This window comes from Microcaecilia unicolor, chromosome 1 (genome assembly GCF_901765095.1).
Source record: "Microcaecilia unicolor chromosome 1, aMicUni1.1, whole genome shotgun sequence".
NCBI lineage: Eukaryota > Metazoa > Chordata > Amphibia > Gymnophiona > Siphonopidae > Microcaecilia > Microcaecilia unicolor.
The window spans coordinates 43,243,343-43,268,230 of NC_044031.1; the positions used below are offsets into that span (position 1 = coordinate 43,243,343).

The 24,888-nt window shown below is 43.8% G+C and overlaps 1 protein-coding gene across 1 annotated transcript in view; it reads left to right on the forward strand.

Annotated features, from left to right (window-relative positions):
* The window catches only part of LOC115465827 (microtubule-associated protein 4-like), a 287,677-nt gene that overhangs the window by 155,167 nt on the left and 107,622 nt on the right, over window positions 1-24,888 (forward strand). Inside the window, exon 4 of the mRNA XM_030196585.1 lies at window positions 14,060-14,128. Coding sequence (XP_030052445.1) covers window positions 14,060-14,128 — 69 coding nt within the window. The remainder of the gene's footprint in view (window positions 1-14,059; window positions 14,129-24,888) is intronic.

Here is a 24,888-nt window from a genome sequence, read left to right on the forward strand (position 1 = left end):
GGGTCTCGTACCCAATGACGGGGTCTTGGTCCACGCCCCAGTGCAGATTGGAGGACGGCTGTCCTCGTTTCTGGGCGAGTGGACCACAATAACTTCAGACGCTTGGGTGCTGGAAGTCATCAGAGACGGCTACAAGCTAGAGTTCTGCCGACCCTTAAGAGACGGGTTTGTACTCTCTCCCTGCAAGTCTCCGGTCAAAGCTGTGGCAGTGCAGCAGACTTTGGACAATCTGATCCGCCTGGGTGCGGTCGTTCCGGTGCCAGAAAGTCAGCTTGGCAAGGGGCGTTACTCCATTTACTTTGTGGTGCCAAAGAAAGGAGGTTCTGTCCGGCCTATCCTCGACCTCAAAGGGGTCAATCGGGCCTTGAAAGTGCGGCACTTTCGCATGGAGACTCTCCGCTCTGTTATAGCGGCAGTGAAGGCAGGGGAGTACCTGGCATCCTTGGACATCAAGGAAGCGTACCTGCATATTCCCATCTGGCCTCCTCATCAACGCTTTCTGCGTTTTGCAGTCCTGGGCCGACACTTCCAGTTCAGAGCCCTCCCGTTCGGGTTGGCTACTGCTCCGCGGACCTTTTCCAAAGTAATGGTGGTCATAGCGGCCTTCCTGCGAAAGGAAGGAGTACAAGTCCATCCTTATCTGGGCGACTGGTTGATCCGAGCCCCCTCTTATGCAGAGTGCGGCAAAGCTGTGGACCGGGTAGTTGCTCTTTTGAGCTCCCTGGGATGGATCATCAACTGGGAGAAGAGCCAGCTGCGCCCGACTCAGTCCCTGGAGTATCTGGGAGTTCGATTCGACACCCAAGTGGGCAGAGTGTTCCTGCCAGACAATCGGATTGTCAAACTTCAGGCTCAGGTGGACCAGTTCCTAGTAGCCTCTCCTCTTCGGGCTTGGGACTATGTGCAGCTGTTGGGCTCTATGACGGCCACGATGGAAGTAGTGCCCTGGGCCAGGGCTCATATGAGACCACTACAACACTCTCTGCTGCAGCGCTGGACTCCGATGTCGGAGGATTATGCTGTGCGCCTTCCCTTGGACCCAGCAGTGCGCAAGGCGCTGAGCTGGTGGATGCAGACAGTCAAATTGTCTGCGGGAATGCCTCTGGTGACCCCAGAGTGGATTGTCGTCACGACGGACGCCTCGTTGTCGGGCTGGGGAGCCCACTGCTTGGGAAGGACAGCGCAGGGGCTCTGGTCTCCTGCAGAAGCAAAGTGGTCTATCAACCTCCTGGAACTCAGAGCCATTCGGTTGGCGCTTTTGGAGTTCATCCCGGTACTGGTGCTGAAGCCTGTACGGGTCCTGTCGGACAATGCCACGGCTGTGGCCTATGTCAACCGCCAGGGAGGTACCAAGAGCGCCCCTCTAGCCAAGGAGGCTATGAATCTTTGCCAGTGGGCGGAAGCGAACCTGGAGCAGCTTTCAGCGGCCCACATTGCCGGAGTCATGAATGTCAAGGCGGACTTTCTCAGTCGCCATACCTTGGAGCCCGGAGAGTGGCAGCTCTCTGCTCAGGCGTTCTTGGGCATCACGAAGCGCTGGGGCCAGCCGAGCCTAGATCTGATGGCGTCATCGGCCAATTGCCAAGTGCCGCGCTTTTTCAGCAGAGGACGGGACCCTCGATCCCTGGGAGTAGATGCTCTTCTCCAACAGTGGCCGACACAAGAGCTTCTCTATGTGTTCCCGCCCTGGCCCATGTTGGGCAGGGTACTAGACCGGGTGGCAAAGCATCCCGGCAGGGTAATCCTGGTGGGTCCGGATTGGCCCAGACGTCCCTGGTATGCGGACTTGATCAGGCTCTCAGTCGACGATCCTCTGCGGCTGCCAGTGGAGCAGGGCGTGTTGCATCAGGGTCCCGTGGTGATGGAGGATCCCTCCCCCTTTGGTCTTACGGCCTGGCTATTGAGCGGCAGCGTCTGAGAAAGAAGGGCTTCTCAGACAAGGTCATCGCCACTATGCTAAGAGCGAGGAAGCGCTCTACTTCTACTGCTTACGCCAGGGTTTGGCGTATCTTTGCAGCGTGGTGTGAAGCAGGCTCACTTTCTCCCTTCACTGCTCCAATTTCTTCAGTGTTGGCGTTCCTGCAAGAAGGTCTGGAGAAAGGCCTGTCGCTCAGTTCCCTTAAAGTCCAGGTAGCGGCTCTGGCTTGCTTCAGGGGCCGCCTGAAGGGTGCTTCCCTGGCTTCGCAGCCAGATGTGGTGCGCTTTCTCAAGGGAGTTAATCAACTGCGCCCTCCTCTACACTCAGTGGTGCCTGCGTGGAATCTCAACCTGGTGCTAAGAGCATTGCAGAAGCCGCCTTTTGAACCCTTGTCGAGGGCATCTCTGAAAGACCTGACGTTGAAAGCAGTCTTTTTGGTGGCTATCACTTCAGCCAGAAGAGTTTCCGAGCTCCAGGCGCTCTCATGTCGAGAGCCTTTTCTGCAGTTCACTGAGGCAGGAGTGACTATTCGCACAGTGCCTTCCTTCCTGCCCAAGATTGTTTCTCGCTTCCATGTGAATCAGCAGCTATGTCTCCCTTCCTTTCGTAGGGAGGACTACCCAGAGGAGTACTCTGCTCTTAAATATCTGGACGTGAGACGAGTCATCATCAGATACTTGGAAGTGACCAATGATTTCCGGAAGTCGGATCATCTGTTTGTCCTGTTTGCAGGTCCTCGTAAGGGTCTGCAGGCTGCTAAGCCTACAGTGGCAAGATGGGTCAAGGAAGCCATTGCAGCGGCTTATGTGGCCGCGGGGAAGGTGCCGCCTATCCAGCTGAAGGCTCACTCCACAAGAGCTCAGGCGGCCTCGATGGCAGAGGCCGGGTCCGTCTCCTTGGAAGAGATATGCAAGGCGGCAACTTGGGCTTCGGCTCATACATTCTCCAAGCATTACCGTTTGACTGTGGCTGCACGGGCGGAGGCCCGGTTTGGAGCTTCAGTGTTGAGGTCAGGGATTTCAATGTCCCGCCCTGGGTGAGTACTGCTTCGGTACATCCCACCAGTCTATGGATTGATCAGCTTGATGATATGGAAGGTAAAATTATGTATAATCATACCTGATAATTTTCTTTCCATTAATCATAGCTGATCAATCCATAGCCCCTCCCAGATATCTGTACTGTTTTTATTCTGGTTGCATTTCAGGTTCAAGTTTAGTCTTCAGTTACTTCAGAAAGACTTCGTGTTCAAGTTTTTTCACTTGGATTCTTCAAGAGTTAAGACGAGTTTGTGTTACAGTGAGCTGCTGCATTCCTCTCCCCTCCGTTTTACGGGGCTGGATTGAGACTTAAAATTCTGCCGGCACTCCCTCCCGCTTCGTGCGGCTGTAGGGCAGCTTTGTACCCCTCCCGCTTCGGCGGTGTTAGGGTCAGTCAGCTCCTCCCGCGGTTGCGGTTGCAGGATAAGCCAGATCCCCCCGCATCGGCGGGTGTGGTGTCCCTCCCCCGCTCCGCGGGGATGAGCTGGACGGATTCCCCTCCCCCACTTGTGTGGGGATGAGCTGGGTTAATTCCCCTCCCCCGTTTCGGCGGTGGTGAGCTGGGCAGAGTGTCCCTTCGTGGGTGTAATTCTCTAAGTGCTGAGTCCTGCGGATGGAGCTTTGATATCGACATACTGAGGAGTTTCCGGCAGCACATGACCACATATAGGGAGGCAAAAGTTTGCTCTCTATCTCCACCTGCTGGTAGATGGACACAACCCACCAGTCTATGGATTGATCAGCTATGATTAATGGAAAGAAAATTATCAGGTATGATTATACATAATTTTACCTTCCTCTTAAAGCTCCACTCAATCTTTGCAAAATATGGCATTTAGCAAATGTTTGGTCGCCAAGTCATTTGTTGTCAGGTGTCACTATTACTCATTTTCAGGATTTTTGTACTTGTTATAACATTCCCCAATCGGATAGCACTTTTTGGAAAAATCTGACTCAGAATATTCAGCGTTGATATCCTACTGCATCAGACCGTCAATCCACAATCTCAAGTTTCGGCAGTTTGTCAATCCCTTATGGGTCCAAAATCTGCATCTAAACTGTATAAACTCATGCAAATGTCAAAGCCTAACGTATGTTCTGATCTTACCTTCGCTTGGGAAAATGAATTAAATGTCTTGCTGTCCAGTAAGGAGTGGGATCTTTTTTGGACAAAAACTATGCATTCCTCCCTTTCAGCTGCCCTTCTACAGTCTACCTATTATATTACATAAGTACATAAGTACATAAGTAGTGCCATACTGGGAAAGACCAAAGGTCCATCTAGCCCAGCATCCTGTCACCGACAGTGGCCAATCCAGGTCAAGGGCACCTGGCACGCTCCCCAAACGTAAAAACATTCCAGACAAGTTATACCTAAAAATGCGGAATTTTTCCAAGTCCATTTAATAGCGGTCTATGGACTTGTCCTTTAGGAATCTATCTAACCCCTTTTTAAACTCCGTCAAGCTAACCGCCCGTACCACGTTCTCCGGTAATGAATTCCAGAGTCTAATTACACGTTGGGTGAAGAAAAATTTTCTCCGATTCGTTTTAAATTTACCACACTGTAGCTTCAACTCATGCCCTCTAGTCCTAGTATTTTTGGATAGCGTGAACAGTCGCTTCACATCCACCCGATCCATTCCACTCATTATTTTATACACTTCTATCATATCTCCCCTCAGCCGTCTCTTCTCCAAGCTGAAAAGCCCTAGCCTTCATAAATTCGTACTGGACGCCTGTAAAACATGCCAAAGTACACCCAAGTGTTTCAAATCTATGTTGGTCATGTCAGTCTGTGGTGTGTTCCCTAGAACCTTTGCTTTTCTCTTGTTGTAATCTTCAGTTGTACTGGAGGTCGGTTTGGGGCACCACTCAGAAAATATTTACTATCCAAGATGCTCTATCTTTTAAAATGCAAATCCTCAAGGCTTCGACTCCTGACTTGTCACTTCCTCCTAAATATTCCAAACTGTTTAACTTAATGATTTCTCTTGCTCTTCATATGATTGCATTGCATTGGAAGAATAATCAGCTTGTTTCATATCACGAATGGTGGAATCTGCTGTGTTCTTATAGGCGATATGAGGAACTGGCTGCCATAAGATTTGCTTGCATCTCCTCTTTCCATAGAGCATGGTCGCTGCTAGACAACTATGTGACTTGTGAAGGGAATTAGCTCTCTAAAACATGTTGCGCGTACTGTCCTGTTTTATTTTTATCAGCTCACTGGCCTGTATGATTTTTTTTTCTTCATTGTTCCATATTATATGCTGTTATGTTTTTATAAATATTATGTTGCTTTAAAATCAATAAAGTAAGAAAAAAAAGCAGCAGTTTTAGCACAAACCCCTGAGGAACTCCACTATCTACTTATCCATTTAACTCTACTATTTTCTATCTTTTAACCACTTTTTAATCCACAGTAGGACATTGTCAGATGCCTTTTGAAAATTCAGGTACATAATATAGACTGACTCATCCTTATCCACATGTTTGTTTACCCCTTCAAAGAAGTGTAGTAGATTGAGGCAAGATTTTCCTTATCTAAATCCATGTTGGCTTTGTCTCGTTAATCCATGCTTATGTATATGCCGTATAATTTTGTTCTTTAGTCTCTACCATTTTGCCTGGCACTGTAGTCAGGCTCATCGGTCTGTAATTCCCCAGATCACCTTGGAAAAAAATTAGTGTTACAATGACCACACTACAATCTTCTGATACCATGCTTTAAAAAAAAAAAAAAAGAAAATGACATATTACTACCAATAGTTCTGCAAGTTAATTTTTCAATTCTCGGTACTCTGGGATGTATACCATCCGGTCTAGGCAATTTACTACTCTTTCATTTATCCGGTTGTTCCATTACATCATCCAGATTTACAGATTTTTTCTGACTCATCAGCATTGAATACCACTGTCACTGGTATCTCTCTCACATCTTCGTTGTTGTAACTGAAGCAAAGAATTAATTTAATCTCTCCGCTATGGCCTTTTATACCTTGATCATCTTGCGGTCCAACTGATTCGTTTTACTGACTTTGTTCTTCTAATAAAATCTTTACTATGTGTCTTTATCTCCAATGCAATCTTTTCAATGTCTTTGACTTCCTTGTCAGCACTTTGCATTTGAATTGTGTTTCCTATTTCAGTCAGATCCTTCCATTTTCTGAAGGATTTTCTTTTAGCTGTAATAGCTTCCTTCACCTAACTTTTTAACCATGCTGGCTGTCGTTAGGCCTTCTTGCTTTTTAAATGCATGGAATTTATCTGATCTGGGCTTCCATGATATTTTCGAATAGCATCCACGCCTGATGTGATTTTTTTCACCTTTGCAACTGCTTCTGTCTTTTGACCATTCTCAGTTTGTGTTTCCTTTTTGAAAGTTAAATGCTAATGTATTGGATTTCCTGTGTGTACTTCAGAGATTATATCAAATCTGATCATGTTATGATCATCATTATCAAGTGGCCTCAGCATCATTATCTCCTGCACCAGATCATCTGCTCCACTAAGGACTAGATCTAGAATTGTTCGCGCTTGTTAGTTCCTGAACCAGCCGCTCCATAAAGCAGCCCTTGAGCTCATCAAGGAACTTATTCTTCCTAGTATCTGATAACATTTCTGCATCTGTCCGTCCTAGGTGGACGGTAGTAAAGTATCACTATCCTTTTCTCCTTTACACATGGAATTTCTATCCATAGGGATTCCAAGATGTGTTGTCTTTATTCAATTCAAGGCCCTCCTTAATGAATAATTCTACCCCTCTGCCCATTCTGTTATGTTCAAACTGTTCCCTGCAGTCTCTTCTGTCCCAGCTTTCTTTCACTCCTTCCAATGGTAATACCTAAAATTATTTGCATTCTTCTTCATTTTGTTCTTTTTCTCCATCTGTTGTTTCTGACCCATAGTAAAAGGTGTAAAACAAGTTTTCCTCAGAACTATTTCCTCAAATTATTACTTTAAAAGGAGTGAAGCCTGTGAAAACTGGGATTACTTTAATCAGTGGGATTTGAATTAGAGACTTAGTATATGTATTGTTAAATAACTTCTGGTTTTTAGAAGAGAGAGAATGTAATCAGATGTATTATTTCTAACTAATATTGGACAAAAAGTATGTTTTCAATGAAATGATTTGACTTTACACCGTATTGGCCTTGAAGAAGCCAACCAGATGATCAATGTGGAATAATGAATTAGACAAGTAATATCTGGGGATAATCAGGTTAATACCACGTTTTGTTTGTCTGTTTACTGTTTAATTTATCTCCTTATCTTGTTTCACTCTCCCTATTTAGTGGTCTAAGGAAGAGAATAGAATTACCTGCCTGAAATAATTCCTCATATTACTTTCCCTGTATTTCCAGCAAGTTGTTTTATCGCTTGTAAAAATTTAAGTGGTTACAAATAAAAAATTAAAAAAAAAAAGTAAAAGGTGTAAAACTTATAGCATGTGAATAGAGTAAAAACTGTTCATTGTTTCCTGCTGGGACTAGTCAGTGCAATGTTCCTGGCCCCCTATATGCCACCTCTGGACTCGGCCGTTCACATCCAGGGCGCAAGTATCCTCTTGCCAAGTTCACCTTCTGCCATACCAGTGGTACTTATTCCAACAAATATTTAGAGAATAGTTGATGGTCAAGGTTGGAACACTGTAGCATGGCATTCGGTGTCACATACCAAAAAAGCCTCTTGTTGCTCAGCTGGAAGCCTCTCCATAAATAACCATTTTGGCTGAGCTAATTTTAAGTTGTCAAACACAGCTGACAGATCCCCAGAGTAGTGGTTGCAGCTGTTCTCATCATGTACAAGACTGAGTAGTAAGCATAACCCATTCTTCACAGAGAACGGGGTAGAGGCATGGTTTTCTGAAGGAGGCAGTAGAAGCAGTGTCTTAAGATCCTGGGGTTAAGTCCCCAAGTTAATATGCGAGAGTAAAGCCTGAGATAAGGAACAGGGAGACTATATGGGCTGTGTAGGCTTTGTTGTTTTCTGTTTGCTGTTATTACCAAAAACACGAGGCCTTGTTAAACTCTTGCAAATGGAAAGTATGGGGGATATGGAGTATCACAGTATGGACCTTGTGTATTCTTGGTATGGCTACTTCTCCCCTTTCCCTGATGCTTACTGTTTCATGTGCTCATTACTAGTAGGCTATGAAGGTGGATAAGAGCTAGGGTAGTTTTCCCACTTGCTTTACCACATTGGTGGCATTAACTGCATGAAAGTGAAATGTTCATACTATGTTACAGTAAGTAGTCGCATATCAGAATATTACATTGCATTTGTTGCTGGATTATCCTGGCACTCTAGTCTAGTCTAGGTTTTCAGGATCTTCAGTGGAATCACATGAGATGGGTTTTTTTATACAGCAGTAGTATATATAAGTGCACCTTATGCAAATTCATTTTGGATGGTTTGTGGTACTTGAAGGCTCAGAGCTACCTACCCTGTTATAGGTCTTGCTCAAACCATTCTCTGATAAATATTGCAACTGAATGGCAGGACTTGGGGATAAACTACTTTATAGTACCAGTCTTGCCTAGTAACTGCAAACTATATAGAAACATGCAAAAAAAAAAATCTTAATTTAAGGATTAAATGTATAAATCTCAAACTAGCAGGACATATATCACAATAAATCCATTAAAAACATTAGGGGGGGGGGGGAAATGGCTTAAAAATTACTTTCAAACTAGGAGGGCATAGAGTACAGTGGGCCAAATCAAAATGCTAAAAAAATCTTGCCAAAAAATTGTAATTTAAAAGGAGCAGTATATACAGGGCTTTTTTTGAGGGGGTACTTGGGGGTACTGAGTACCGGCACTTTTTCCATTGTCTGCTAAAATTGACCCATGGTCCCCAAGTTTTAATGAAAGAGGCTCTACACACCAATCCTGCCTTGTCATAGATTCTGTGACTAGTTGCAGGGGGCCTGGCTATTGTGGGGTGAGTCCCTCAGTGCCTGGCATTTGAGTACCAACACCTTTTTTGCTAGAAAAATTGCACTGAGTATATACCATATAGACTCAACTATAAATCAAGGAATTTTGACTAAAAAATGCCTATTAAAAAGTTTTCTTATCAGTTGCTTCCCCATACTGGCTGAAAAAATTGATCACCCTGCATCTCTTCTCCGCCAGCCTGTTCATAGCATCTCAGTCCCTTCCCGCACCTCCACTGCGTACCTTTAAACATATCTTCTATAGATCAGCGGCAGTGCAGCGATACTCCTACGTTGCCGAAGCACTTTGATCCATCCCACCCACTCAGACTCGGCATTCTGTTTCTGCAGGGGTGGGACAATTCAAAGGGAGTGTTCCAGAGCAGGTCACAGGCAGTGTCGGAGTGTCACTGCACTACTGCTGCTCTATAGAAGGTATGTCGAGATACACAGTGAAGGGTGTTGGGGATTGAGATGCTGAATCTGTGGACTGGTGGAGGTAGGAGAGGGAGAGAAAAGAAGTTTTTGGCCCATGGGGGTGGAAGGGAGGAAGGGCTGGAGTGGAGTCTCAACTTGTATATGGGTTACAGCATTTTTCTCCGTTTTTAGTTCTAAAACTGCCCCTGACTTGTAGATTGACTTGTAGTCAAGTGTATGTAGTAATTTTTAAAAGAAAGTAAAACTAAGTGTTGCCATAATGTGACAGGCCAAAGGAACATCAAGCCCAGTATCCTGTTTTCAAGTGTGGCCAATCCAGGTCATGGGAATGGGACTTGATATACCACCTTTCTGTGGCTTTTGCAACTACATTCAAAGTGGTTTACATAGTATATATAGGTACTTATTTGTACCTGGGGCAATGGAGAGTGACTTGCCCAGAGTTGCAAGGAGCCTCTGTGGGAATCAAACCCGGGTCCCCAGGATTAAAGTCTGCTGCATTAACCACTAGGCGGTTACTCCACTCAAGTGCCAGAAGTATCTGACAAGATCCCAAAAGAATAAAACTAATTTTATTCTGCCTATCCTAGAAATAAGCAGTGGATTTTCCCCAAGTCCATCTTAATGGCTTAGTATTTAAATCTTTTTTTTTTTAAACCCTGCTAAGCTAAAGCTAACTATTAACATTCTCTGGCAATGAATTCTAGACTTTAATTACACGTTGGGTGAAGAAATATTTTCTTATAAGCATGAAAGCTGTCTCTTCTCCAAGCTGAAGAGCCCTAGGCACTTTAGCTTTTCCTCATAGGTATGTCATCCCATCGCTTTTATCATTTTTGTTGCCTTTCTCTGTACCTTTTCAAAATCAGCTAGATCTCATCTCAAAAAAAAAAAAAAAGACGACCAGATTTGCACACAGGTTTTGAGGTGCGGTTGCACTGTGGAGCGATACAAAGACATAACATTCTCACTTTTGTTTTCCATTCCTTTCCTAATAATACCTAATATTCTATTTTCTTTCTTGACCACTGTTGCACATTGAGCAGAGGGTTTCAACATATCATCAACGATGACACCTAGATCCTTTTCCTTGGTGGTTATTCCTAATGTGGAACCTTGCATCACGCAGCTACAGTGGGGGAAATAAGTATTTGATCCCTTGCTGATTTTGTAAGTTTGCCCACTGACAAAGACATGAGCAGCCCATAATTGAAGGGTAGGTTATTGGTAACAGTGAGAGATAGCACATCACAAATTAAATCCGGAAAATCACATTGTGGAAAGTATATGAATTTATTTGCATTCTGCAGAGGGAAATAAGTATTTAATCCCTCTGGCAAACAAGACCTAATACTTGGTGGCAAAACCCTTGTTGGCAAGCACAGCGGTCAGACGTCTTCTGTAGTTGATGATGAGGTTTGCACACATGTCAGGAGGAATTTTGGTCCACTCCTCTTTGCAGATCATCTCTAAATCATTAAGAGTTCTGGGCTGTCGCTTGGCAACTCGCAGCTTCAGCTCCCTCCATAAGTTTTCAATGGGATTAAGGTCTGGTGACTGGCTAGGCCACTCCATGACCCTAATGTGCTTCTTCCTGAGCCACTCCTTTGTTGCCTTGGCTGTATGTTTTGGGTCATTGTCGTGCTGGAAGACCCAGCCACGACCCATTTTTAAGGCCCTGGCGGAGGGAAGGAGGTTGTCACTCAGAATTGTACGGTACATGGCCCCATCCATTCTCCCATTGATGCGGTGAAGTAGTCCTGTGCCCTTAGCAGAGAAACACCCCCAAAACATAACATGTCCACCTCCATGCTTGACAGTGGGGACAGTGTTCTTTGGGTCATAGGCAGCATTTCTCTTCCTCCAAACACGGCGAGTTGAGTTCATGCCAAAGAGCTCAATTTTTGTCTCATCTGACCACAGCACCTTCTCCCAATCACTCTCGGCATCATCCAGGTGTTCACTGGCAAACTTCAGACGGGCCGTCACATGTGCCTTCCGGAGCAGGGGGACCTTGCGGCACTGCAGGATTGCAATCCGTTATGTCGTAATGTGTTACCAATGGTTTTCGTGGTGACAGTGGTCCCAGCTGCCTTGAGATCATTGACAAGTTCCCCCCTTGTAGTTGTAGGCTGATTTCTAACCTTCCTCATGATCAAGGATACCCCACGAGGTGAGATTTTGCGTGGAGCCCCAGATCTTTGTCGATTGACAGTCATTTTGTACTTCTTCCATTTTCTTACTATGGCACCAACAGTTGTCTCCTTCTCGCCCAGCGTCTTACTGATGGTTTTGTAGCCCATTCCAGCCTTGTGCAGGTGTATGATCTTGTCCCTGACATCCTTAGACAGCTCCTTGCTCTTGGCCATTTTGTAGAGGTTAGAGTCTGACTGATTCACTGAGTCTGTGGACAGGTGTCTTTCATACAGGTGACCATTGCCGACAGCTGTCTGTCATGCAGGTAACGAGTTGATTTGGAGCATCTACCTGGTCTGTAGGGGCCAGATCTCTTACTGGTTGGTGGGGGATCAAATACTTATTTCCCTCTGCAGAATGCAAATAAATTCATATACTTTCCACAATGTGATTTTCCGGATTTAATTTGTGATGTGCTATCTCTCACTGTTACCAATAACCTACCCTTCAATTATGGGCTGCTCATGTCTTTGTCAGTGGGCAAACTTACAAAATCAGCAAGGGATCAAATACTTATTTCCCCCACTGTATGGTTTGGGTTCCTCTTTTTCCACATGCATCACTTTGCACTTGCTCACATTATGTCATCTGCCATTTGGATGCCCAGTCTCCCATGGTCCTCTTAACAATTTTTCACAATCCTCTTGCGATTTAACAACTTTGAATAACTTTGTGTCATCAGCAAATTTAATTACTTCACTATTTATTCCCTTCTCTAGGTCATTTATAAATGTTAAAAAGCAGCGGTCCCAGCACAGACCCCTGGGGAACCCCACTATTTACCATTCTCCATTGAGATTACTGACCATTTAACACTATTCTATTTTCTATCGTTTAACCAGTTTTTAATTCACAGTAAGACACTACCTCCTATCCTATGACTTTCTAATTTCCTCCGGATTCTTTCATGAAGTTCTTTGTCAAATGCCTTTTGAAAATCCAAATTTGCTCATCTCTGAATTTCTGATATGAAAGGTTACCTTCGAAAGCTCTTCAAAAAAATGTATCAAGTTAGTCCAATAAAAAATGTGGTGGTATTTTTTTTTGTTTTTATTTCTATTTATCACCTAAATGGGACATGTGTACATATACTGTAACTTTCGTTTCTGTCACGCTCTGCCCTATCTCTATGAAGTTCACAATCCATATTTGGAATGTATTTTTTTTTTTTTTTTTTAAAGCTGTCCACTCCAAGGCCAGGCCTCCCTGTACCTCTTATTCCCCAGCAGGGGAGGTGCTTACATTATAACTGACAGGAGATGGCGTCACGTGACAAGGCTGAAGCAGTCTACACCCAAGGAGATTTGCTTCACTGTAAAGCAGCCACCATCTTGATACACTCAAAATGCATTACTTTGTGTGATGGCAATCTCTGCCTACTGGCTTTAGGCCAGATAGTGGGCCATGCACGCTCCTGGTATCTCCTGTCGATTTAAACCTCCTTGGTCTTGTCCATCACTATTGAATTGGTGCCTTCTTAACACTGCTTAATATTATATCGCCATCACTCCTGAGCAGTCTAGCTGCTGTGCTCTGAAAGTGCTTCAGTTTTTGTATCTACTATATTGGGGAGGGGGTCTCTTGCAGAGGTGTATTACAGTCTGTCTTCCAGTTTTCTGTGGCAGATTTCAAGATTTTCTGTAGGAAGTGTAAAAATTGTGAGGGATAATTTTAAAAAAACGTTATGGCAATCATGTAGCACTTTTATAAATTTTGCATAGATCTATATATTTTTGGCATTTGTGTGCTGAATTTGGGGTAAGATTAGTGGTTGCTTTTGAGGAAGGAAGGGGACAAGCAGGAGAAGGGATTGGAGATGAAGGCATCTGAGGAGGTAAATGAGGATCTCAGGCAGTGGAAGGTGGCATGTGTTTAGAGGGGGAGGAAGAATAAGGAAAATTGAATCAGAGAAAGTTGCAGGGACTGGGTAAAGGAGAGGAGAGATCCCCTGAGTTCCCGTGATCCCCTCTTGCTGCCTCAATCTCCAGTCATTCTCCACAACACTACCTCTTGATTCTTGCCAGCCCCACATTGGATCCCTTCCAGTTGCGTCATGTGAAACAAGGGGCCCTAATACCAGTGTGTAACCTCCAATTTCAGGAATGGCTGAGTTTTTTTTTAACAGGCTTCCAGAGCTTGCTTTTGCTGATCTCTTCTAAAGGTTTGGGTGGCATAATAGCATACGGTGCTTCTCCCATTCTTACTGTAAGATACACCCCCCTTCCAAGGAATATTGTGGTCCAGACATTGTTCTATGGTCACTTGCTTGGATTGAAGCCTGGATCCACTGCCGACAGTTTGACCTTGGCCAAGTCATTTTACTGTATCTGTTTTGCGCTACATTTGGGCTGCTGTGGATTTACTTGTAGGTTTGAAGAGTGGGTTGAATAGAATAGATGCAGTGTTCTATTAAATGCTTCACAACTGGACCAAGCCGTCATCAAATTCATGGACTGTTCAATAGCTTTAATTCTGAAACACTGTTGCAGTAACGTCTTGACCTTTTTTATATGGTTGTTGCAGGTATGGCAGAAGGTCAACGAGCAGTGCTAGAGAATGGTGACCATGAAATCGGGGAGAATGACACCACAGGTAGGAATTCTCATTTTTAACTGAACAGGATGGCGGTAAAGCATCATTTGAAGTGTATGCCAGAGGGTCTAGATGAGTTCTTGTGATCCAGTGTCCTAAATCACTTCCCACATGAGTATGTAATCATGTGAAACATCCAAACCTATGCAACAGGCCAACTTACCATCTTTTGGTTCTTTTTCCTGTATTCGGACTTTACATGTTTTGGAATATATTAGTAGAGTGTACAAAGAGGAAAAATAGATTAGCAGTCAGGAGCGGACTGACCATACAGGCAACCGGGCAGTGCCCAAGGTCCCATTACTTCCCTTCCATGTGCCCAACATTCTGCGTCCAGGTCCGGGACACCCCCTCTCCCACCTCCTGTGCCTCTGAACTCCCCCCCCCTTTTTCTCTGTGTAGGCAGGGGCACCAGCAGCTACACTGGCCATCTGACACGAACTTCTCTCTGCCAGCCCCCAGCCCCCCCCCCCCGATGTAACTTCCTTATTCTATAAGTGCACCGCAGACTATGGCAGAGAGAAGTTCCGGTGTTAGCAGCCGGACTAAAGAAAAAGGTCAGTGGCACTTGCATCTTAAAAATGGGGAGGGGGGAGGCAACGGGTCCTGGGAAGTGGCCAAATGATCCTCATTGCCTGGGGGTCTAGATCAGTCTATCTGCTCCTGCTAGCAGTTGTAATACAAATCTGTGAGGAAGGGTCAGGCTGATTTCCTTTAGAACATTGTCTTCACCCTGAGCCAAGCCAGCAAACATCTTTGTATGGACTGGAGGCAACGATACCCAAGAATCAAAACTCCTACATAATGTTGTTGGGGCATCAGAGGCTTTATGTGCTTAACTTCAGAACTTGTGTTAAAGGGCCCCATAGTTGGATACTTACGCTAAGCCACAGCAAAATCTGGGCTTAGCGTGTGCAAATGTGGGACTCTTCTGCACACTAAGCCCAGATTTACTGTAGCCTGTTTTTTAAAAGCTTTTATTGTGCAGATTGTGCACTAATGTTCCCATTCAGGGGGATGCTAACTGCTCCTGCTTTTAAACATTAAAAAAAAAAATAATAATGCATTATCCAGTTAGTGTGCTATTTGGAGCACGCTAGCTAGAAAATGCTGCCATGTCCATTCCCTGCCCATGCCATTCCGCTCCTCCCCCCCACCAAAAAAAAAAAATATTAAAAATAAATAAAGAAGCATGCAATTAGCATATGCTAAGATACAAACTACTGCAAAACACTAAAATGTTTAATGCAACAGACCTTTTCCCCATACAAGGAGTGGAGGAGTGGCCTAGTGGTTAGGGTGGTGGACTTTGGTCCTGGGGAACTGAGGAACTGAGTTCGATTCCCACTTCAGGCACAGGCAGCTCCTTGTGACTCTGGCCAAGTCACTTAACCCTCCATTGCCCCATGTAAGCCGCATTGAGCCTGCCATGAGTGGGAAAGCGCGGGGTACAAATGTAATAAAATAGATACTATTGGAGATTCTACATGGAATGTTGCTATTCCACTAGCAACATTCCATGTAGAAGGCTGCGCAGGCTTCTGCTTCTGTGAGTCTGACGTCCTGCACGTATGTGCAGGACGTCAGACTCACAGAAACAGAAGCCTGCGCGGCCACATTGGTAATCTGCAAGGGCCGACTTCTATATGGAATGTTGGAATAGCAACATTCCATGTAGAATCTCAGATAGTAGCAACAGTGGAGGAGTGGCCTAGTGGTTAGAGTGGTGGACTTTGGTCCTGGGGAACTGAGTTCAATTCCCACTTCAGGCACAGGCAGCTCCTTGTGACTCTGGGCAAGTCACTTAACCCTCCATCGCCCCATGTAAGCCGCATTGAGCCTGCCATGAGTGGGAAAGCGCGGGGTACAAATGTAACAAAAATAAAATAAAAATAAAAAAAATATTAAGTATGTGTTGGTGCTTAACATGGCTTAGTGAAAGGGGACCCTACATCAGGGAGAAGAGCTTCATCTTTGTTTGGATCTTTTCCCCATGCCATGAGAACAGTAACTGCAGTAGAAGTGACTTCCCCAGCTCATTCCAGCTGGAGCTTCCTTTCACAAACATACTAACATGGAATTTTAGCGTGGAATTCCTTCCCTATGGACTGTTTAAAGAGTTCTCCTGTTCTTGTTTATCAAGCTGGATTTCCACTGAACTTTTAAGGTGTCATCTTTTTGCATAATCGAGAATTTATCCCATTACCTGATTCGCTTATATGATATGTGGTGGTGCAAATATCGCCTGTCCTTAATGTTAAAGGACAGTCATATACAGGCTAGCTTGAGCCTTTGGCAGTTTACATCCAAATCTATGTAGTCTAATCAGGTCCTAGTCTTGGAGCCTTTTTCCCTAATTTTCTCAGCATCGTGTTATCAAGTGGTAAACTGAGTGGTTATTTAGAATGCATCCGACCAGAAGTCCAAGCCTGCATTGCGACTGTGGCTGCTACTTTGGGTCACTTGGAGAACCATATCACTCGGATGTTCTCTTATCCTCCAGAAACACATCCCGCTGTTTCAAACTCTGCTATAACCTTGAATGCATTTCCTGTCAATATGTTACGTAGATAAATTGTGTTAAGTAAAAAAGTTTTAACATCTGTTACTACCTTCATGGTGTCAGGGCATGGTTACTGTAGTAGTACTAGGACTATCATGTCCTTTCTTTCTCCAAGTAAAGAGCCCTTGTCTTTCAAGCCTGCCTTTGGAAGTGTTGTTTTACCTCTTAATACAAGATGTTACTTTTGTCAGTAATACTTTGGCCCTGATGCAGTGTGCCTCTGTACAGACCATCACATGACCTCTTGACGCTGGTGTCTGGAGTATTGACTAATGCTCATATGAATGGTTCTCTGAGCATGCTCGAACTGTTTGGTTTTCTGTGGTGTGTTTTTCCTTTGTGCCTAAGCATATCATTGCTTGCATTCTTGGTTGCTGATGTTTAGAAAGCTCTGAACTTGATACTGGCACAGTGGCATCCCTGTTCTACTTGGGCTATAAGGTCATGGACTGTTCTTTGAGGTGCTGCTCTACCTCTTGGGTAGTGAGCATTGCAACACCATTTGCAGTATTTCATTGAGCTTCAAGCTCTTACTACCTGATGGTTGAGGTGCATGTCTGCTAGTGCACACAGATCCCTTATGCATCTCAGCATCTTTACTGAATTTCTTTGCTCTTGTGCATTCAATTGCTGCCATAGTCATGGTACTGAGATGTACCTCTAGACTGAACCTTCCTATGTCCTTTTGTATCCTCTTCTACAGACTTCCCTCATGTGATGCTTAATGACAACAGTAATATCAGAATTCAGCTTAATAGTGTTTAACCCTCTATCAGTGTTTGAACCCTTATCAGAGTTCATTTTTTTTCTTAAACCTTTGGCATTGGCAGCGGTGACTTGCTGTTATATACAGGAACCACTCTAAGAATATTAGAATGATTTATTCCCTCGTCAGTGTGGTTGGTGGCTTTCCTTTACACAAAGATATGCAATTGCACTAATAAACAGGCTAAAACATGTTGTGCTGATTCGGGATATCTACTATGTTTATTATAAGGCTACTTCAGTTTGTACTGAAAAAAAAAACCGTTTTTGGTACGCCTAAAATTTTTTTGCAATCTACCAATCTGTACTGTGGAGTAAATTTCTTTTCTTTTTTCTTGCTAACCACAAGAAAATTCAAATATGGAGGATTTGCTTATTTCCGATCTGAGGAAGAAGGGCAACCTTCGAAAGCTAATCAAGAAATGTATTAAGTTATGTCCAATAAAAAAGGTGTCATCTTATTTTCTTTTCCATGTTTTATTTTGTTTGATTTCTATAGATTCTACATGGAATGTTGCTATTCCACTAGCAACATTCCATGTAGAAGTCGGCCCTTGCGGATCACCAATGTGGCCGCGCAGGCTTCTGCTTCGTGCAGGACATCAGACTCACAGAAACAGAAGCCTGCGCAGCCTTCTACATGGAATGTTGCTAGTGGAATAGCAACATTCCACGTAGAATCTCCAATAGTAGCAACATTCCATGTAGAATCTCCAATAGTAGCAACATTCCATGTAGAATCTCCAATGGTATCTATTTTACTGTCATAGTAATGCTTGAATGTTTTCACTTATATACACTGTCAGCTAGCACATTTGCTTATTTCCGATCTGAGGAAGAAGGGCAACCTTCGAAAGCTAATCAAGAAATGTATTAAGTTATGTCCAATAAAAAAGGTGTCATCTTATTTTCTTTTCCATGTTTTATTTTGTTTGATTTCTATAGATTCTACATGGAATGTTGCTATTCCACTAGCAACATTCCATGTAGAAGTCGGCCCTTGCGGATCACCAATGTGGCCGCGCAGGCTTCTGCTTCTGTGAGTCTGACGTCCTGCACGTACGTGCAGGACGTCAGACTCACAGAAACAGAAGCCTGCGCAGCCTTCTACATGGAATGTTGCTAGTGGAATAGCAACATTCCATGTAGAATCTCCAATAGTAGCAACATTCCATGTAGAATCTCCAATAGCATCTATTTTACTGTCATAGTAATGCTTGAATGTTTTCACTTATATACACTGTCAGCTAGCACATTTGCTTATTTCCGATCTGACGAAGAAGGGCAACCTTCGAAAGCTAATCAAGAAATGTATTAAGTTATGTCCAATAAAAAAGGTATCATCTTATTTTCTTTTCCATGTTTTATTTTGTTTGATTTCTATTGATAACCTTTAAGAGTGGACTAACACGGCTACCACACCTCTCTACTTAAATATGGAGGAAAAAGGCCTCAAAGGTCTGTCATACTCACTGACCAATGTCAAAACTTTCAAGTACTGTCACAGACATGGCATTCATGATCTGCCAGAAAAAAACCTCCATAAAACAAATTTTATTATACTGGACCCTAGTACACCAATACACCTACTGGTAAAATGGAACAAGTAGGACCCCTACCGATTTCTACATAAACTACACACAAACAGGACACTGCGCCATGGTCGCATGCAAAACACCCAACAAATTACTCCCTAAGTACAGAACAAGATTTCACAATTTAGAAATAAAAAATATGAAAACAGAAATTGAACTGGGAACCCCAAGTTTTCAAACTTGCCATGTACTGCAACATTGGAAAACTAAGGAAAAATGTCCTTTTTGTATTGAACATAGTACAAAGACATCTATGATGCACATTTCCCAAAGCAGATATACCCCAGTTAATAAACTAAAAAAAAAAAAGGACAGAACACAATCGACCGACATACTAAAATTAGCATTAAAGACACACATGTGCACATTAAATAATTATCCATAGGTATGTACTGTGTTTCTGCTTGGCTCTCGAGTATTGATCTGTTGCTAGGTTGAAAGCAAGTTTTTAAAAAGTGATTTTTGATGTGACTTGGGCAACGAAAACTCAGACCTAATGTTAGGAGGAAGGTTGTTCCAGAGACTGGGAGCCAGGAACTAAAAATGCAGAGGATCTAGTGGATTTATAATGTGCAAGCTTAGGGGATAGGAGAACCAAGTGATGAGCATTGAGGGAACGAACTGGAGTATAAGGGATAATTACTGAGGAAAGATTGGACACCCAGTATGTAGGACTTTGTGAGCAAAGACTAGCTTCTTAAACCAGGTACAATAAGGGAGAGGAAGCCGGTGTAAATTCAGAAATGAGGAAGTGATGTGATATATTTCTTAGCCCACATTAGGAGACAGGCACCCTGGTGAAGGACTGCGGTTGGCTGCCAAGGGAATATCTGGGAATAGGGTGGATATTGCACCATTTATGGAAGAAAAAAACGGAAAACAGGGTATCTTCAATTATCAACAAATGATCAAAGTCTATACACCCCTCTACAGAGAGTACTAATGGATGTAAGAAACTATAGTATCCATTCCTAGACCTCTCTAGATGAGAACTGGAAAGTGTTAACAAATGAAACACAATTGCAATGTTTACTGTTCAGTATATATCAGCAGCAAAACATTCAAAAAGTCAATGACTTAGCTTAAAGTGCTGATTTATCCTCTTCCAAAGTCTTTACGTCCTGATTCCCAAGTGACAATAATGAAAGTGTTTCAAATAGCTAATTCATTTCTTCCAGTCATACTTTTACAACGGTCATGAAGTTGAATACAATTTGTTCTTGTTCAATTTTTAAAGTGGGTATTAATATATAATCCTCCACACTCGCAATGTCTTACAAACTTTCCCGACAGCAAGGGACCCCACTGTTTCGCAACCTTCATCAGGAGAAATATCCAAAACAAAAAAATGTTTTTTCTTTTCTTTTCAATCCATTCCTAGAGAGGCCTAGGAATGGATACTATAGTTTCTTACATCCATTAGTACTCTCTGTAGAGGGGTGTATACACTTTGATAATTTGTTGATAATTGAAGATACCCTGTTTTCCGTTTTTTGTTCACAGAATCTTTTTCTCCCCAAGTGTGGGAGTTTTTTTTGATGATTGTGAGTTTTTTCGGAAGGCAGTAGGAGCCCATGATGTTGGCCATATCAGTGGAGTCCTAATGCTAGGTTCCCTGGGCTGTTGAGGCTATTTTATTCATATAAATTTCTTATGTTAGATCAAGGTCTTGCGCTCACCTATAGACTGTATACTAGGAGTGATACTTAGTGATTTTGAGATATATTATTGCACTCTTGGCAGTTTTAAAATTTTTTTGACCATTTATGGAAGAAAATGTTTATAAACAGCTTGAGAATCTGAAGGTGGACAAAGTTATGAGGTCAGATGGGATACATCCCAGGATGCTGAGGGAGCTCTCAGAGGTCCTGGCGGGACCTCTTAAAGATTTATTTAATAGATCTTTAGAGACAGGAGAGGCTCCGCGGGATTGAAGACGAGTGGATATGGTCCCTTTTCATGAAAGTGGAGATGGAAGAAGTGGGAAACTACAGACCAGTAAGTCTCACATCGGTGGTAGGAAAAGTAATGGAGTCGCTGGTGAAAGAAAGGATAGTTAACTTTCTAGATGCCAGTGGGTTACAGGATCTGAGGCAACATGGCTTCACCAAAGGAAAATCCTGTCAAACGAATCTTATTGACTTCTTTGACAGGGTGACCAAAGAACTGGATGAAGGACGTGCACTAGAGGTAATCTACTTGGATTTCAGCAAAGCCTTTGATATGGTCCCCCACAGAAGACTAAGCTGAGAGGGCTGAACTTAGGACCAAAAGTGGTGAACTGGTTGACCGACAGGTGGCAGTGTGTAGTGGTAAGCAGATTCCGCATCGGGAAGGACGGTGAGCAGTGGAGTTTCTCAGGGGTCTGTGCTGGGGCCGATTCTGTTTAATATATTTATGAGAGATATTGCTGAAGGGTTGGAAGGAAAAGGTTTGCCTTTTTGCAGATAAGATAGCCAATAGAGTGGATAATCTGGAAGGAGTAGAAACAATGAGAAGGGATCTCCGAAAGTTAGAACAATGATCAAGGGTCTGGCAGTTAAAATTTTTAATGCCAAGTGCAGAATGATGCACTTGGGGTGCAGAAACCCAAAAGACATACCGGATAGGAGGGGAGAGATTAGTAAGTTCGACTCAGGAGAGAGACCTTGGGGTGATGGTGTCTGAGGATCTGAAGGTGAAGAAACAGTGCGACAAGGTGGTGGCAGTGGCCAGAAGGATTTTTTTTAAAAAAAATCATCTTATATAATAAAACTCACCCTCAACGTTCTGAAGACACTGACGTCACTTCCGTCACATCCTTCAGGGTTCGAAGGGTTCATGGTGGTGAAGCCACCAAAATCGCCAAGTCTCTGGGCCCTGCCCTCGTGTCAAACGTGATGACGTTGAGGGCGGAGCAATGGCATCACACACCGAGGGCGGAGCAATGGCATACGGTGCGTTCAGTAGGTGCGGAGCAATGGCATCAGAACGACGAAGGGGTCGGTAGGTAGATAGGGAGGGAGGGAGAAGGAGGGGGGTTGGGGAGGAAAACCTTGCTAGCGCCTGTTTCATTTGCTCCAGAAACGGGCCTCTTTTACTAGTTTATTTATAATTTTTCATTTTACAAGGGTCTCCAGAAGGATTCTAGGTTGCATAGAGAAGAGTATAACCAGCAGAAGAAAGGAGGTGTTAAGTCGTTGGTGAGTCCTCACTTGGAGTATTATGTTCAGTTTTGGAGGCCGTATCTTGCTGAAGATGTAAGAAGACTGGAAGTGGTGCAAAGAAAAGCTACGAAAATGGTATGAGATTTGTGTTGCAAACTGTACAAGGAGAGACTTGCCGACCTGAACATGCATACCTTGGAGGAAAGGAGAAACAGGGGTGACATGATACAGACATTCAAATATTTGAAAGGTATGAATCCACAAACAAACCTTTTCCGGAGATGGGAAGGTGGTAGAACTAGAGGACATGAATTGAGGTTGAAGGGTGGCAGACTCAGGAGTGTAATGTCAGGAAGTATTTTTTTTTCACGGAGAGGGTGGTGGATACATAGAATGCCCTCCCACGGGAGGTGGTGGTGGAGATGAAAACAGTAATGGAATTCAAACATGCGTGGGATAAACACAAAGGAATCCTGTTTAGAAGGAATGGCTACACGGAATCTTAGCTGAGGTTGTGACAACACAGGTAATTGGGAAGCAAAAGCCCAGAGGCGGTTGTGACTGTCGGTGGGAGGAGGGCACTTGTGTAGAGCATAAGTGGCAGGTGCAGGCGGCCCGGAGCTGTGCTGGGGATAGACCCGCTAAGTAGCCTCGGGATAATCCCAGGCAGGTGGCTAGGCATTTTGTTACATATGCACTATTCAAAACTGTTTTGGCTGTCTTGTGACTCCGGGGAGTCACTTAACCCTCCATTGCCTCAGGTAGAGAATAAGTACCTGTATGTAATATGCGAATTGCACAGAAAGGCAGGATATCAAATCCCATCCCCTTTCCAGTAACTTTTGTGAATGCTGTGACATAATTGCTTTTGGTTTTGTTCAGGCCCAAGAGACATGAACCCAAACTAGAAAATGAATTGTTTTGCACTTGAAAGTGTAGATGGTATACTTGCCTTGATGATAAACTAGCACCAGCTTTCAAGATGTGCAGCACATGTATGCAGTAATACATTGCTCTCTAGCTAGTTTTGCTTGGCAGATGATACAGCACTTTGCTTCTGTCCTTTTTTACTCTTGTGATTTTGAGAAAGTCACTTAATCCTCCAATACCTTGGGTACAAATTTGGGTTGCAAGTCCTCTAGAGACCAGAAAGTTACCTCTGAAAATGGCAGAAACAAATCAAGGTCAGGTATACACATAAAGTAACACATATGAGTTTAAATTGTTGGGCAGACTAGATGGACTGTGTAGGTATTTTTGTGCCGTCATCTACTATGTTACTATGTATGTTATGTTACTGTACCTTTGGGCTAACACTGAAAAAGATGAGCGAAATACAAATTTGTAAACTGCTTTAATATTCCCAGCACTAAGTGCTATGTAGAGTAGTGTTAAAATCAAATCTCCTTCCTTTAGGTTTCAGCATGTTCAGAGCCAGGTGTCATTTATTTTTATTTGTTGCATTTGTATCCCACATTTTCCCACCTATTTGCTGGCTCAATGTGGCTTACATAGTACCTTGGTGGCATACGCCACTTCCGGTATGAGAAATAATTGATTCAAAGTACATGAGTTATACAGTGAATTAAATGAGTGAATTAAATGGTTAAGAGGCGAATTTAAGTGTCCTGTACCTTCTTTTACAACTATCAGAGTGGAGGAGTGGCCTAGTGGTTAGGGTGGTGGACTCTGGTCCTGAGGAACTGAGTTCAATTCCCACTTCAGGCACAGGCAGCTCCTTGTGACTCTGGGCAAGTCACTTAACCCTCCATTGCCCCAGGTGCAAATAAGTACCTGTATATAATATGTAAGCCGCATTGAGCCTGCCATGAGTGGGAAAGCGCGGAGTATAAATTTAACAAAAAAAAAAAAAACTACCCAAGGATTTCTTCCCCCCCCCCCCCCCCCCAAAAAAAAAAAAAAAAAAATCTGGTTTGCTTCCCTCCAACTGAGGTGCTTGGTCCCTTACATTTCAAGGGCTGTAAATTTAAGTAGTGCTGGTGCATGATATTGGACTCCCTCTTCTGCCCCCAGGGTCTGTAATGGCTGGAGAGTGTGTAGGTTTTTAGAACTTGTTTTTACAGTAAACTGTCTTCCGCTGCTGTCGGCAGGGATGGACTCTGAACTGCACAGAGGTATGCAGCCTCCATGTTCAGGCTAGAACTGATGCTGATCTGTAAAAAAAAAAAAAATTCAAAAGAATCTGACACTGATGTGCCGATCAGTTCTCCATGCTGTTCGAATAGCGCGAGGGAAAAATACATCGGAACAGCGTGGGGAACTAACTTCCCAATGATCAGCACTAATAACATGCCAAAGTATGTGCATTATTAGTGCTTATCATAGGGGGACTTCTGCGGGAAGTATTGTCCCTGAGCATGTGCTCAGTCACAATTCTCCCACAAAAGAAATTTGACCAGTTTGGGCGGTCAAAAAAGCCCGGACCTGGCAAACCTGAGCCTGGTGGTCCAGTGGACCTCTGGACCCCCTACCCTCAAAAATATATAAGCTCTCCACCACAATTCTAAACCCCCTGGGGGTGCAGTGGGATCCTTAACAGCCCCACATCCACCCGAGGGCTAGTCAAGCCCCCCCATACCTTGAACAGGGAGGGAGAAGGGAGGGGCTAGTGCTCCTCCTTCCTCCTATGGGCAGCGCCCTGCCCCATGCATACTGGCATATACTGGGCGG